Here is a 15,707-nt window from a genome sequence, read left to right as displayed (position 1 = left end):
ATCAATCTTTCTTCCATAATTACCTAATTTCATGAAATCCAAGGGCTTATGTTTCCTGATAGGCTACTCTTACAAATTGATTGCATTTTAAACGAAAAAAGATGAGCAAAATATAATACATTTTTTTAGGGAAAGATTGAGCATTTTATTATTAAACTAGTTATTTCGCTCGGGCGATGCCCCGGGTCATTATAAATTTATTACTTTAATCGAACTATATATATTTTGGCTTGTTTGTCATTGAGAGCTTAAGTGGTTTTTTTTTTTTTTTTTTTTAAAGATGATAGCTTAAGTAGTTTATTGTTTTGTATGAGCTAGTTTGACTATAAAAATAATAATTTTGCATTAAAATCAACTCGTTGTAAAAAACAAAAATGATAAATCAAATCTTTATAAATTTAATGTCAAAATATATACTACTCCATAATGCACAAAATTCTTTTACTCTATAATTACAATTTTATGAATTAATGCACAAATTAAAAATGGAGTAATGTTTAATTTCTTACAAACTTCATTATTGTATAATTATTAAGGAGTTACATTCCAATGGAAATCGTTATGAAAATGAAGAGTTTATCAATTAAACTAAACATTAATACATGAAATTTTTTAATTATTAATGGTATGGTATGATGTGGTGACACATCATATGCCAAATGGCAAAATTGTGACACATGACAAAACACTATGTCTTGCCATGAGTTTTAATAATGTATATTGATTGATATTGATAGCGTCTAGTTCTGCCAAAGTAATAATACTATGGGGGAACGAATCCAACTGTACATACTTTAAATGGTCACCTGTATCACATTTAGCAACTAGATGAGCAACATTGTTACATAAAGAAAAGAAAAAAGCATTTACCCTAACAAGGTGTTTGTTTGGAAGGATAGAAAGAGGAGGATAGGGATAAAGGAAAAGGATTTAAATATTCTAGTGTTTGTCTAGGGGGATAGGGATAACATAAGGGAAGGGGATAGAGATAAAAATGCAAGTTATCCTTCCAAAATAATAACTAGGGGGAGGTGGTATAAAGGTTGGGGATAAAATGTAAAATACATTCTTACCCTTAATGAAAGAAAGGATGAAGAAAGGGGAGAAATATGAGTAAGCGTAGTTAAGTAATTTTCTTATTTATCCCAATGTAATTTCCAATTCATTTTTTTCTCCTTATCCCACCTACTAATCCTCAAAACTTATCCCACTCTTTTATCCTCCTTATCCATATCCCTCGTACCAAACACCTTGTAAATTACGATGAAGGATAAGAAATTAAATACATATAAACAAAAGGTTTTTTAAATTTTGTTTTTATAGTCAACCACAAATATTAAATACAAATTACACTTAACCTAATCTCATTTTAGTAAAGAGAGTAAAGTGATTAGTTACTCGTAACGTGTGTATTCTAAAGAAACAACTACCACAAACGAATCACAACCAAAAAAATCATCCATATTGCCAAAACAACAAAAAAATATCCTAAATCTACCCATAATATTGGTTAGAAAAAGGTACAAGTACTATTTTGTAATTAATAGACTATCTATCATGTCAAGTGCAAACTTCTTCGCGGGTCGTCGTCTTTATACGCCTTAAAATTTTCTCTCTCCTTTTTACCAAATTTTAATCCACCGGAATTTCAATGCACCACCTTCTCTAACCTCCGTTCTTCCGCCGTCGATCGTCGTTTTCCGGCGAACTTTTTCTCTCTCCTCATTTATCCGGCTTATTTCTCTGTTTCTCTCTCCTGGTTCGTAATCTCGCAGCTCATTGATCTTTCATTGTAGCATTAATTTTTGAATTTCAGTTGATTGCAGTTGTTTTGATTGATTTGGAAATTGTGTGGAATTTAGGGTTTTCTTGGGTTTTGATTTTGTCATTTTTATTTATTTATTTATTTTTGATTGAAGTTTGATTTGGAGGATAAGGTGATTAATTGGGAAGAAAATGATGGGCTCTGAGAATGAAGAGGGAGCCCATCCTCTTGCTCCTAATGAAGAAATGGAAACCCTAGTTTTGGATGATCCATTATCATCTTCTAAATCGTTTGCTAATTATAAGAGTGCTTTAACTACTTTGTCTGATTCGCATAATAATCATCCTTTATCGTCCTCGATTGTGGCGGAACCTGTTGATTCAGATCCGTTGTTGTCTCCTCTACACGAGGAGGATCAAATTAGAAATAAAGGTGTTGATTTTAGCTCGCATTTTGAGGATTCTGATTATTCTGATGTGTTTGATAGTCCAATTACTGGGGGAGTTAATGGTGGGGGTGCCAATGGGATTGGGAGCCCGAAAGTGAATTCGGGGAGCAGTTCGGATTCATTGAGTTCTTTGGGTTCTGATTATTTGAATATTAAGGTTTCGAACCCCCAGAAAGAGCATGAGTTATCGTCGAATTCGATTGTTCCTGGGGGAATACTTATGTGACTTATTTGATCACTACAAAGACTAACATGCGCGGGTTTGGTGGGTCGGAGTTTAGCGTTAGGAGGAGGTTTAGGGATGTGGTGACGTTAGCAGATAGGTTATCGGAGTCTTATAGAGGTTTTTTTATACCTCCTAGGCCTGATAAGAGTGTGGTGGAGAGTCAAGTGATGCACAAGCAAGAATTTGTTGAGCAGAGAAGAGTGGCTTTGGAGAAGTATTTGAGGAAATTAGCTGCTCATCTTGTCATTAGGACGAGTGAAGAATTGAGAATGTTTTTGCAAGTGCAGGGGAAGCTTCCCTTGTCCACGAGCACGGATGTAGCATCAAGGATGCTAGATGGGGCTGTTAATTTACCAAAACAATTATTTGGGGATTCTAGGAGTGTTGTCACTCCACATGAGGCCGTTCAGCCTGCTAAAGGAGGAAGGGATTTGCTGAAAAAGTTTAGAGAGCTAAAGCAGTCTGTCACAAATGACTGGGGAAATTCGAGGCCACCTGCTGTTGAAGAAGACAAGGAGTTCATGGAGAAGAAAGAGAAGCTCTTTGATTTCGAAACCCGTCTCACAGATGTTTCTAAACAGGTCATTTTGCATTTTCAACTTCTTTTGTTACTCATTGGTTTATCAAAATTTCATTTATAATGATTTACAGAAGTCTTCCTTTTCTAATGCTTGGCTATTTAATTATTCACAGGCTGAATCTCTTGTCAAAGCTCAGCAAGATATGGGAGATACAATGGGAGAGTTGGGGTTATCATTTATCAAGTTGACGAAATTTGAGAACGAGGCAGCAATTCTCGACACTCAAAGGAAACGTGCTGCTGAACTGAAGAACATAGCAACAGCTACTGTCAGAGGCAGCAGAATGTATAGGGAGTTAAATGCTAAAACAGTGAACAACCTGGTATCTCCTATTATGCCTTATGATTAATGCTTACTGCAGTTTCTGTATTTCTGGGGTTTTGCTTGACAATTAATTTTGGACATATAAAAGCTGTCCTCTGGTGCCTATTTACTGACTTTTGCAATGCATAAACTTTATCTAGAAAAAATCATTCCAGTTGTAGATTTTGTACAGTTAAAGAGCTTAGAATTATGCTGATAACCTGCTTGTTTGTGTGTTTTACAGGAAACCCTTCATGGATATCTTGGAGCTATGTTAGCTGCTCACAATGCATATTCAGATCGTGCAAATGCGTTGTTGACTGTTCAAACACTTCTATCAGAGGTATCCTCTTTGCAGTCGAAGGCTGACAAACTTGAGGCTGCATCATCCAGGGTCTTTGGTGGTGATAAGACCAGAAATCACAAGCTGGAAGAGTTAAAGGAAACCATGAAAATCACTGAAGACTCGAAAAACTATGCAGTCAGAGAGTATGAGCGAATCAAGGTATGGAATCAGTCTGAATCATGGTCCAAGTTAAGTTGCTCATTGGATTTAAATAATTTCCATATAAACTAGCATTGCATACAGCTGATTGCATGTTGTATCTGTAGCTTGTCGCTTAACCTACCAGCTTTGCATGGTGCCCTTTGAATCAAACATCTTGCATTCTTATGTGGCTTCAGCTATTTAACAGCTTCCATAATTTCTAATCATTCCCCCCTTTAGATATATTGAGTGTATTTCATGATTTCTTTTGTAAAACTACCGCTTCTAGTGCATTGCAGCAGCGGTCTTGCTGATTGTTTCAGCAAGCAATGCTTCTATTCTGCTTAAATATTTGTGACAGGCTTGGCCTAGTGGTGAAGAATTTCTAATTGATGCTCTATGATAATGGTGGTTACCTTGTGAGAAATTTGTTAGTTTTGCCCACTTTGATTCAATTTGGAGTGTGGACTTGTAGGTAGTAAAGTAGGTGTTGTAACCATTGATGAAAAGTAGTTACGATTCTAAAGGACTATTATGCCGTAAGGTGGGGTTGGAACCAGTGATGAAGAAAAGCAATGAATTTAAATTCACTTTGTGGTCCTGTTCTGGAGAAGGACGTTGTTGTAGTTTATCTATCTGGGTATGTTTTTTGTGGTCATGGTTGAAAATTGAAATTTGGAATTCTCTTTGTGGTCTTTTACTGGAGAAGCAGGTTACAATTGTGATGTTATTTATCATTCTATCTAGTTACGAATCTTACGATGCTCTCAGACATGGTGAAGATGGTACTAGGGCTGGAGAATTAATGGTTTCCAGAGGCAAATGTTGGCCATTGTCTCCTTATGTACCAATCATTGATGAGAGTTATAATTCTGCAGTTGAAATTTTTGGATTGACCGATGATTTCTGAAGCTATAATCTATATCACTAAGAATCTTGGTGAAATATGGGGGTTTGTTATTTTAAAAGATGTTATTGACTAATTATATTGTATACAACAGACAACACTATGTGGCCCCTTTGCAGTTTGATGATATTTTGTGTTCTGATTTCTGATCTGCATCTGTTATGTTTGTCAGTAAGATCTACAGTGGCTTTACTTTTTAATGGCTTGTTTAGTTAAAGAGAAGGTTATTCATACCATAAAACACTATCCATGTGAAACATGCAGTCTGTGGGTTTTTGGGATGTCACAGCTTAAGAAATTTGTAGAGTACACCGTGATAGTCTAGAGAATTTCATTACATCTATTTAAATTGTTCGGCTTGTGTCTCATTTTTAAGTTTCCAAATACTCAGCCCAGTTAGATATATGCTCTCATTTTAATACTCTTGTAGCAAATTTGTTGGGTAAATTGTTTGTAGTATTACTGTTTTCCTAACCATAATAATTGTTGAGACTAAAACAATGCTGGTATATCTGCAGGAAAATAATAGGACTGAACTTGAACGACTCGAAAGGGAAAAAAATACTGATTTTCTGAAAATGTTGAAGGGGTTTGTAAATGATCAGGTAGGTCCTGTTTGCTCTTCCTTGTAATGTGTAATTTTGATTTTGTTATATTTCTTTGTAGAGTGTAATGATACTCTGTTTTATTACCCCTTGTCTGTCGTGCTTTGCATGGGATAAATTAGGTTTCAGAAACTCAAAATTTATCACTTGGTGCCTATTTTGGATTTCAGCTGCACACTATATAGTCATACCCTCCTCGTTGCTGAGAGGGTATTTTCTTGAACCCTATGAAAAGGTACAATCACTTTAGTAACTGGGTGGGATGAAAGTAGCCTCTGATATTATTGAGAAATATAATTGCTCCGGGAGATTATTTCTGATTAGTGGGTATGAAGCAGAAATTTTTTTGTGGGGGGAAAATAGTTCTTTCGGGGATGCAAATTGTTTGAAGCAACAAACTAAATAACCTTTGCGGATCCCCTAGGCTAATTGCTGGCGGATACAGGAGATCAATAAATCAATCAATTAAAACCTTAATCCCATAAGTAGGGTTGGCTATATGAACCACATCTGATTATTCCGTGTACTCATCCACAAAAATCTTCCTCCTCCATCCCGTACGATCCAATGTTTCATCCTCATGCAAATCCATATACTTCATATTCTTCCTAACTCCTTCCAATCAAGTCATTTTCGGTTTCCCTCTCCCTCGTTTAACCCCTCCATGGACTCACTCTTCCACTCTTCGAACTGGTGCACCCTCGGGTCTCTGTCTTACATGCCCAAACCAACGCATGCGATTTTCAGCTTAGTTTGTTTGCAATGCCTGCCACACCTACTTTCTTGCGAATAACCTCATTTATGATTCTATCTCTTAAGAGTGTTCCCGCACATCCACCTTAATATGCGCATTTCTGTAACCTTCATCTTTTTAATGTGCTCCTTCTTAGAAGCCGAACATTATGCACCATAAAGCAACACTGGTCTTATGACAGTCTTGTAGAATTTTCCTTTCAACTGTAACGGAATGCTTCGATCACATAACACTCCCGTGGCCGCTCTCCATTTAAGCCACCCCGACTTAATCCCGTGGGCCACGTCTTGAACAATGTCACCATTCACTCATGGTCATTCTTTTCCATCCAAACTCGCCACTTCATCACTTGTCCCCCCCTCTGAGTACCAAAGCGACATACCAAATATTCAGTCTTACTCCAACTTAGCTTAAACCCTCTAGATTCCAACCTTTGCCTCCATTGCTCCAACTTGACATTAACCCCATCTTTAGTTTCATCCACCAAAATGACATAATCTGCAAACAACATCACCATGGAACCTCATCTTGAATTGGTCTAGTTACTTCATCTAGAACCGTTGCAAAAGGAAAAGGGCTCAATGTAAACCCTTGATGCAATCCAATTGTAATAGGGAAATCTTTTGTCAACTCTCCACATGTCCTTACATTTGTTAACACATCCCGATACATATTCTTAACCAGGTCCACGTACCTTCGTGGGATACCTTTCTTCAACATTGCCCACCAAAGTACCTCTCTTGGCACTTTGTCATATGCCTTCTCCAAATCAATAAAGACCATATGAAGATCCTTTTTCTTTACCCGATAAAACTCCATCATTTGTCTTATCAAATAGATTGCTTCCATAGTAGATCTCCCAGGCATAAAACCAAATTGGTTATCCGAAATGCTTGTGCATGCCCTCAACCTATGTTCAATCACTCTTTCCCACAACTTCATAGTGTGGCTCATAAGTTTGATCCCTCGATAGTTTTAGCGTCTCCTTTGTTTTTATAAACCGAGACCAAGGTGCTCATCCTCCAATCTTGCGGGATCCTCGTAGCCCTCTATATCTTGTTAAAGAGGTCTGTTTATCAATCAATACCAAACTTACCCAAACACCTCCACACCTCTATCAGGGCCAACCGCCTTCTAAGGCTTCATCTTCTTCAGTGCAATCTCCACCTCTACTCTTCTAATCCTCTGCACATACTCCATGTTGATTACTTCATCACTCACGGAGGTATCTCCTGTCACTACTCCATTACTTCCATTAAACAATTCATCGACCTGATGTCCTCCTCTTGTATAAGGACAATTTGGTTCTTATCTTTGACACACTTTACCATGCCAATATCCTTCCTTGCCTCTTGTCTTCTTTGTGCCATCTTATAAATGATCTTTTCTCCCTCCTTGAAGTCAAGTTTTTCATAAACCTCTTGATAAACCTTTTCTTTTGCTTGTCGAACAGCTGCCTTTGCCTTACTCTTAGCCTCCTTATACGTTGCAAAGGTTTCGTCACTCCTACATTTTCCCAAGGCTTGATAGCTTTCCCTAATTACTACTTTCACCTCTTCATTCCACCATGAAGTATCTCTCTGCATCGAAGTTCTTCCCCTTGATTCCCCTAAGACCTCTTTGGCCAAGAGTGGCCAAATCTAGTTTACGTTTAGGAGATAGATGCTAAATTGGGAGGTTCATATGGCTCTAATAGCTTCGACAACGGGGAGCTCATATGGGTTACGTTTAGGAGAAAGATGCTAAATTGGGAGGCTCTAATTGTAAGGGCCTTTCACTCTTTGTTTTCAGAAGCAGTTTGGTCCTGTAAAGAAATCCTCACCTGAACAAAGCAGCACATGGATGAGGGGCTGCGAAATCTTGGCCAGATCATCTTTTCTTTGTTTGCTGTATCAATTATCTAATGATTATTATTTAGAGTGAAAGTCTGGGACTCATGGAGTCTCATAATTAGAGTTTTAATTCTCACGACAAGTCTTGAGAATTTGATTCAACATTGGATCTCACAATTAAATATAGAGAAGTGTTTTTTGGAATCTTTTGATCCCCGCTTACCATTAGAGATGTAAAGACCATAATTTAGAGGAAGAGGTTTCTTCTGGTAGATTCATTGTCCAAAGCATGATTGATAAGTAGCAACTGGCAAGTAGTACAGAGCTACTAGTTCATTTTTCAAAGAAGTCAACAGATGACCATGCATGTCCCCTCCTCTTCTCCAGGGTCATTTTTGGGTACTCTTGTAGACAATCTTCCTTAATAAAGATGTATTTTTTTTTTTTTTGGCTGCTGCTCTGATTGCAGTCTGTTTTGAGGACTACAAATGAATAATCTTCCTCTCATTAATACACAAAATACCCATTTGTTTTGAGATTGCTTTATACTGATGTGTGCTCTGTTTGTCTCTATGTCCAACCAGAGCTTGCTTTTGTACCAGCCTGATCATCTTTTTTTTTCACCTATTCCCTTCCACTTTGAAAGGACATTTTTTTTCTTCAAATGATAGTGGATCAGGGGATGCATGTAATCATATGAGTGGATTATGGAGTATGTTATTGATCATATTGATGGCCTGGTGGGAGTCGTATATTACAGAACTAATGATGTGGTGTTGATGGTATAGGCTGTAAATGATTTTTGGGATGTTGAATGGCTATATAATCAATGTTGTTGCCCTTTTGCTTTTCATTGGGGATTTGGGTGTAGCTGGGGGGTGGGGGAGGTTTGTACAGGGCTTTTGAAGTTGCTTTTGTATGGCGGGGGTGTGAGGGGAGCCATGGTGGTGATTGTGCTACTACCCTTTATTTTTATAGGCATCAGAAGAGGAGAATTGCTCCTGTTGTTGAAACATGAAATTAACCTCTCTATCACACACACACACACACAATAAAAACACACTCAGAGAAACATATAGAGAGTACAAGAAAATAGTTGCATGTAGTATCTGATTTATAAAAAAGTTATATACTTGTATTTGAATTTCAGTCACTGATTTGAATGACTCATTCATAACGTGTCTCTTGTTCTTACATCAATTTATTTTTTTGGCATTTAACTGCCATGCGAAGTTATGGTCTGAGATGATGTTTGTTGTTGTGATTTGAATAGGTAAGCTCTGCTGAGAAAATGGCTAATCTGTGGTCGAAGGTTGCAGAAGATACCAGAGGATATGTGAAAGATAGTTCCTAAGTGTAAGAGTATATAGCTGTAACGCAAAAAAGAGTTTCTTCTTGTGTATTCCATATTTTTTCTTCCTACTGTCTAATCAAGGACAAAGCAAGTTCATATCACACACAGAAATGGGAGTCCACTATATATAGCTTTTAGGAACTCAGTTGATGTGTTCACTGGAATTTGTTCTGTAAACCCTGTAAAAAAAAGTTCCACGTGGCAGGATTTTTTTTTTTTTTTAGCCTGATTGCATTTTGAACATCTGACATACTAATAAGAAATTACAAGGATTGCCTGATTTTCAGCAAGGGCATTCTGTTCAATACTTCAATTCCATTGTTTAACTTTCAGTGTTGAGATGTACTTCGTATATTGTTGGTAGATGATTAATCATGGATTCGTTATTGCCTAGCCTTTTCTTCCCCGTCATGAAGGGAAGTCAAACACGGAACTCATATTGTGACTACGAGCTTTGCTATTTTCTGTACAATGTATATCTGACTTAGAATGTCATGCAGGGAAACGATTTTTAGTTGAGTACTCTGAATGTACCTTATTTTTTTTACTATATTATTTTAGATATTATTATAGAAAGAAATGTGACCTAATATTATATGATGGCTCAACTCATTTTTTATAAATGATGTTTTGCATAACAACTCTTACATCTAATGAAGCATACATGTACTAATACCCTCATAACTGAGAATCATTGAGATAATGAGATCTGAAATCAGATTTTAGACTATGGAAACAGTATCACGCATAGAGGCATGAGCTGATGTGATCGAAGCAGCATTTGCAATAGAAAAGAAACTGGACGAAGAGCCTCCATCTTGTTCGTCGAGAAATAGATCTGCTGGATCTCTGAAAGCACCGTGAAGACACACAATAGCCCCACTAATTAGTGTAGCATAAATCAGCAAAGATGCAACACTCGTAAAGAACATCACTACAATTGTGGTGCTCACCAAGATGGCTAGTATTTCACTGTTAGATAGTGTGCGGCCAAAGATGATCAATGGCTGTTCAGATGGTTTAAAGAAGTAAAAAAAGATCCAAGCAGAAAGGAGGAGTAGGAGAGTAATGAGGGAGAGCGGGTGAGACAGTAGAAAGAAAGCAAGCACGCCACCGAGCAGTGTAAGATAGTTGATCCCGAAATAGGAAACGTTCTTACGGATCCTTGTTGTGGCATCTGAGATCGAATGAGGCCGAGAACATGCAGCATATTCAAAGAGTTCTGACAATTGACGTTGTCGGGAGTATGCATGGTAGGTCGAATTGCCAATGCGAGAGATAAAGGTGCGGAATGGGGGAGATAGAGAAACACTCTTTGGAATCTGGATTAACAGAGGATAGGACATGGGGATATGAATATGATGTTTCAAAAGCAAAAACTTGAGCTAAGACTTGTAGATATGATGTTTGAAGAATAAAAATCTAGAAGTAAAGTTGCAAGCAATTATAATCTTAAAAGATTGCTGATTAATGGAGGAATTATAACGTGAAAAAGTCTTGAAAATGGTTGATTGTAGAAATGGTAACTTATCTCCCTTTGCTTGTGGCATCAGTTATAGAACTCAAATATTGCATCTACATCAGTATGAAAGCATGCATTTAAAAAGGTTGACCACTGCACCAACTTGCATATGTTGCTTCAAAACTTATAAAGAGACAATAAGCAAAGATGTTTGGGCCAACTGTTGTGCTATGGTGCATAGGCCCAATTTTGATCCTTGGGTTGTGTCATAAGATGTTTGGGCTTTTGAGCCTACCCATTGATATTTATGATTAAGGCTTTGAGCTTCAATGCTACTTTCCTTTACAAAAATAGTTACACGTATCTCCAATGCACACATTGTATTAGGATTGTCCTAAACACGTTGAAGGAGACCTAGATTTTGAAATTAGCCTTAAAGTTAAAATTAAAAAGTTTATGTTTAAATTAAAAGGGCCTAAGGCATGAAAATCTAGATAATGTGACTAAAACGCAATGAATATCAAATTTTGAGACTGTTTAAAATAAGGATCAGCATGACGATCATTTTAAAATGCTTTAATCGACGACCATATAGTGTACTATGTCTAACTACATAATAGTAAAAATAATAAAAATCTAATATACTAAAACTAATTGTTGAGGTCCTGGGTTCTTTCCTGATTAGGCTATGAGACAATAATTTGAAAAGGTATCATATAATAATATGTATGAGTGGAGAATTTCGGTCTAAATTTTAAGATTTAATCTCAAAAAGTAAATTGTAACCGTGTATAGATAACAAACTTAGTAATTGTACATTCTTGATCTAAGAATAAACTAACACGATTACTTTGTGACGCAATTTTCATAGGGGAACAAGAATGGGAGAATTAATTAATTACTATGGAGTACTATAAACAGATTAAACACATAATCATCTAGAAAATGCTGACTAAGCAATCATATTTAAACACCACATTATCCAAAAACAAGAAAACAACGATAAACTTACCTTTTTACACGGCCAACAAAAACACCAAAACAGTGGGAAAACTCGAAAAAACAAAACCAAACTCCAAACACAAAAAACCAAAAAAAAAAACTGTCCCTTTCTCATTTTCCTCACACTTTCCTCTTTTTATTTTTATTATTCTTCCCCAATTCCTTCAATTTCCGCGTTCATCTTTTCAATTATAAACCCTAATTTCCACTATCACTTTGATTATTCTACTACCACTAACATCTCACTTTGAATTTGTCCGAATTTCCTTTTTGTTTTGATGTGACCAAATTTTATTTTATTTATTTATACTTAATCTTAATTATGGCTGATAACAACATCAATGGAGAAGAGAAATTGATAGCAGTTGCACGCCAAATTGCAAAATCTCTCGGTCATTCCAATTCTATGACCGACGATATTTTCAACATTTTCTCCACTTTCGACGGCCGATTTTCTCGCGATAAATTATTACCGCTTTCCGACAATATGTTGCCGGATAACCACCCTAAATCCGTCGAAAAACCGTCGTCGGCGGTTGCTACCGTGGAAGAATGCTTAAATTCACTCGAAGCTCAGATCTCTCATTCTCTCTCCTTTGACCGTCCACTATGGTTTGACCCTACCGATTCCTCCGCCTTCCTCGAAGTTCTCGACGAGCTGATCGCAACAATCCGCGACTTCGCTCCTCTTGCGCGCGACAACAAGGCGCTCGCTGTGACTCTGGATCGCGCAGATGAGCTGCTACAGTCGGCGATTTTCAAGCTTGAGGAAGAGTTTCGTGGTTTGATTCAACGAGGTGCTGATTCCTTCGATTTGACTCGTGAATCGTCGGATTCCGACTCGGATGACGGCGGTGGTTACGGTGGAGGTTACGGAGGAGATGACGGCGGAGGTGATATTCCGGTGGCGCATCCGATGACGGATTTTAACATCGTTATCGACGCTTTGCCGGCGTCGACGATTAACGATCTCCATGAAATTGCGAGGCGAATGGTGTTGGTGGAGTACGGAAGAGAGTGTTCGCACGTGTACAGCGCGTGCCGGAGGGAGTTTCTAGAAGAGAGTTTGTCGAGGTTATGGTTACAGAAATTGAGCACTGATGAAGTCCAGAAGCTTCCATGGCCGGAGCTTGAGGATGAGATTGAACGGTGGTGTAAATCGGCGGTTTTCTCTCTCCGAATTTTGTTTCCTTCTGAGAGGCGTCTCTGTGATCGTATTTTCTTCGGGTTTCCGTCGACTTCTGATTTTGCTTTTATGGAGGTTTGCCGTGGTTCGGCTATTCAGCTGTTGAATTTCGCCGATGCGGTCGCGATTTCGAGCCGGTCTCCGGAGAGATTGTTTAAGGTGCTTGATGTTTATGAGACTTTGAGGGATTTGATTCCGGAGTTTGAGATTTTGTTCTCTGATCAGTACTGTGTTTTCCTGAGGAATGAAGCTGTGGCAATTTGGAAGAGGGTTGGGGAAGCAATTAGAGGGATTTTTATGGAATTGGAGAATTTGATTAGGCGTGATCCGGCGAAAAACCCGGTGCCTGGTGGCGGACTTCATCCGATTACTAGATATGTGATGAATTATATTCGAGCCGCGTGTAAGTCGCAGCAGACGTTGGAGCAGGTGTTTGAGGAGGAGAGGGAACGAGGGATGTCGGGAATGAGCTCGTTGTCGGTCCAAATGGCTTGGATTATGGAGTTATTAGAGAGTAATTTGGAGGCGAAATCAAAGACTTATAAGGATGCTGCTTTGAGTTCTTTGTTTATGATGAATAATGGGAGGTACATTGTGCAGAAGGTGAAGGATAGTGAGCTTGGGTTGTTGTTAGGGGAGGATTGGATTCGAAAACATAGTGTGAAAGTTAGGCAGTTTCAGATGAATTATCAGAGGAATACTTGGAATAAGGTGGTTGGGGTTTTGAAGGTGGATAATGGAGGTGGGAGTAATGCTAATGGGGGCCAGAATTCGAGGCCGTTGAAGGAAAGATTTAAGATGTTCAATGCTTACTTTGAGGAGATATTAAAGATTCAATCTTCGTGGGTTGTGTTTGATGATCAATTGAGGGAGGATTTGAAGATGTCTGTTATTCAAAATCTGTTGCCTGCTTATCGGATATTTATTGGAAAGTTCCAGAACTCTGCAGAAGCGGGAAGGAACCCTGAGAAACATATCAAGTATAGTGTCGAGGATGTTGAGGCTCAGATTAACAATGAGCTGTTTCGGGGTAATAGTAATGGTGGAAGGAGATGAAAGATGGTGGTGACTTGATGAGCAGAAAATGTTGTTTGTATCTTTGTAGAACAGTGTAAGCAAGTTTGTATTGGTTTAGAACAATGTATCAATTTATGAAAATGTGAATTGAAATGGTAGGTCTCTTCCAAAATTTTGGTGATCAATTAGTTGTTTCCCCACTGTGGAGTGTAAAATTTTGGCGTGCTGGTAGATTTTCCACTGGGGTGTATAGATGTGTGATTTGGCCCTTATGTACTACTTTACCTTGTGTGAAAGCCACATTTTATTCTATCAGTTTCTGATTTTCACAAAGGACTTGATCATTTTTGTACGATTGTGTATAATTGGATCTGTTTGATTATGTAATGTTAGCAAGAAACTGCTCTTCAAAAATTAATTTCCTACTTGCCTGTTATTACCTATTGAACTTGGAAGTCTTTAAAGCTTGCTTTCTATTGTATTTTCATGTTATTGTAATATTAAATTATCTAACAATAATGATATACTGTCTTGGAACTACTGTAAGTGCTGTCAGAGCATTACTTCACCGTACAAGCTGTGAATCCGTATGCAGAAAGTCGAGGGTTACAGAACAGGTAGAGAGATGCTTATTTGTTGCATGCAGATGGATATCTCAGTTGAATCATCTCTCTTCTACTAATTTGTCTGAAATCTGGAGCTATAAATCCTTTACATTATGTGTAACTTGAGTCATGTGTGCTGATTTTGTAGGATCTTACCACTAACAAAGTACTATTTCGAGGTACAGTATACACATCGGAGATATGGGAATGCAGAACTGTGTAACTTCAAAGGGTCATGTGCCCAACCTTCTATTCTCGGGTTAGTTTCCACTATATTGCCTGTATAGTAGAAAGTATCTGCATAGCCAGCTGTTAATGTCACTTGATTTTGTTTATCATTTGCTGAAGTTAACTAGATTATTGTATGTCCAGTTGCTTGTAAGTGGATTTTAATCTTGCAGACCATGTCTCTTGATGCAAAATCTCCCTTTTTAGCAGTTGATCCCCATGATGTGCTGCACCTATCATATCAGAGATCATCATATTGGACAAAAATTAGATTGTGCTAACAACTCATTCAATTCGGGATTTAAATTCAATTGCTAATTGCTCTTTTAGCACCAATGACTTGACTGACTTGCTTGAAAGACTAGTATGATCAATAATGCCTTTGCTGAGGTATGATATGACCCGAGAAGGCTAGTATAGAGTAGTTAGTTAAGTATCATAAGATATGCTTGGTGAAGTGCTTTTTGGAGAGCTTTTAGCTTATTGAACCTATTAGTGGTTTGACCATTATCAAAAAGCTAATTTTAGTGTTTGGTAAAAAGCTTATTAAAGATCTGTTTGGACTCAAAAAGCTCTTTTTGTAAATTCTCAAAACATGAGCTTTTTGGAACTAGCTTATTGAACATTTAGCTTATTAGTTGTTTCATATGCTAAACAGCTAACAACTAACAGCTATTTACCAAATACTTTTACACAACCATCTATTTACAACCAGCTAGTCAAACCAATTAATACAATCAGTTAGTCAAACCAGCTAATTACCAAACAGGGCCAAAATCAATCTTGTGGGTGAGGTGATCATGTCAAGTAACTAGGTTGTAGATATTGAATTCTGGTCTACAGAAACAGGTGTATTTTGAGAAATGATTTATGAATTTGTCTTAAAGGCCAGTCATCTGATCCCTGTACATGTTTGATCCCTTAAATTTTGAGGCCCCGCTGTTG

The 15,707-nt window shown here is 37.7% G+C and overlaps 2 protein-coding genes and 1 pseudogene across 2 annotated transcripts; 2 read left to right on the top strand and 1 right to left on the bottom strand.

Moving 5' to 3' along the window:
- Positions 1–1,468: 1,468 nt before the first annotated feature.
- Positions 1,469–9,453, top strand: LOC110688509 (annotated as a pseudogene).
- Positions 9,454–9,661: 208 nt separating this feature from the next.
- On the bottom strand, positions 9,662–10,847 carry LOC110688510 (PRA1 family protein B3-like). The gene has a single exon (XM_021865271.1). It carries the CDS (start codon positions 10,606–10,608, stop codon positions 9,985–9,987), a length of 624 nt encoding a protein of 207 aa, XP_021720963.1. The 5' UTR covers positions 10,609–10,847; the 3' UTR covers positions 9,662–9,984.
- Positions 10,848–11,775: 928 nt separating this feature from the next.
- Positions 11,776–14,365, top strand: LOC110688507 (exocyst complex component EXO70B1-like). Its single transcript, XM_021865270.1, has one exon. The coding sequence runs from the start codon at positions 12,049–12,051 to the stop codon at positions 13,966–13,968; it is 1,920 nt and encodes a 639-aa protein (XP_021720962.1). The 5' UTR covers positions 11,776–12,048; the 3' UTR covers positions 13,969–14,365.
- Positions 14,366–15,707: the final 1,342 nt, after the last annotated feature.

Source organism: Chenopodium quinoa, unplaced genomic scaffold (assembly GCF_001683475.1).
Source record: "Chenopodium quinoa cultivar QQ74 unplaced genomic scaffold, ASM168347v1, whole genome shotgun sequence".
NCBI lineage: Eukaryota > Viridiplantae > Streptophyta > Magnoliopsida > Caryophyllales > Amaranthaceae > Chenopodium > Chenopodium quinoa.
Note: the sequence above shows the minus strand (reverse complement) of the source record. Positions and strands in the feature narration are given on the sequence as shown.

Coding starts and splice junctions, on each gene's coding strand:
- LOC110688510 (XM_021865271.1), bottom strand. CDS start 10,608: ATGTCCTATCCTCTGTTAATCCAGATTCCAAAGAGTGTTTCTCTATCT.
- LOC110688507 (XM_021865270.1), top strand. CDS start 12,049: ATGGCTGATAACAACATCAATGGAGAAGAGAAATTGATAGCAGTTGCA.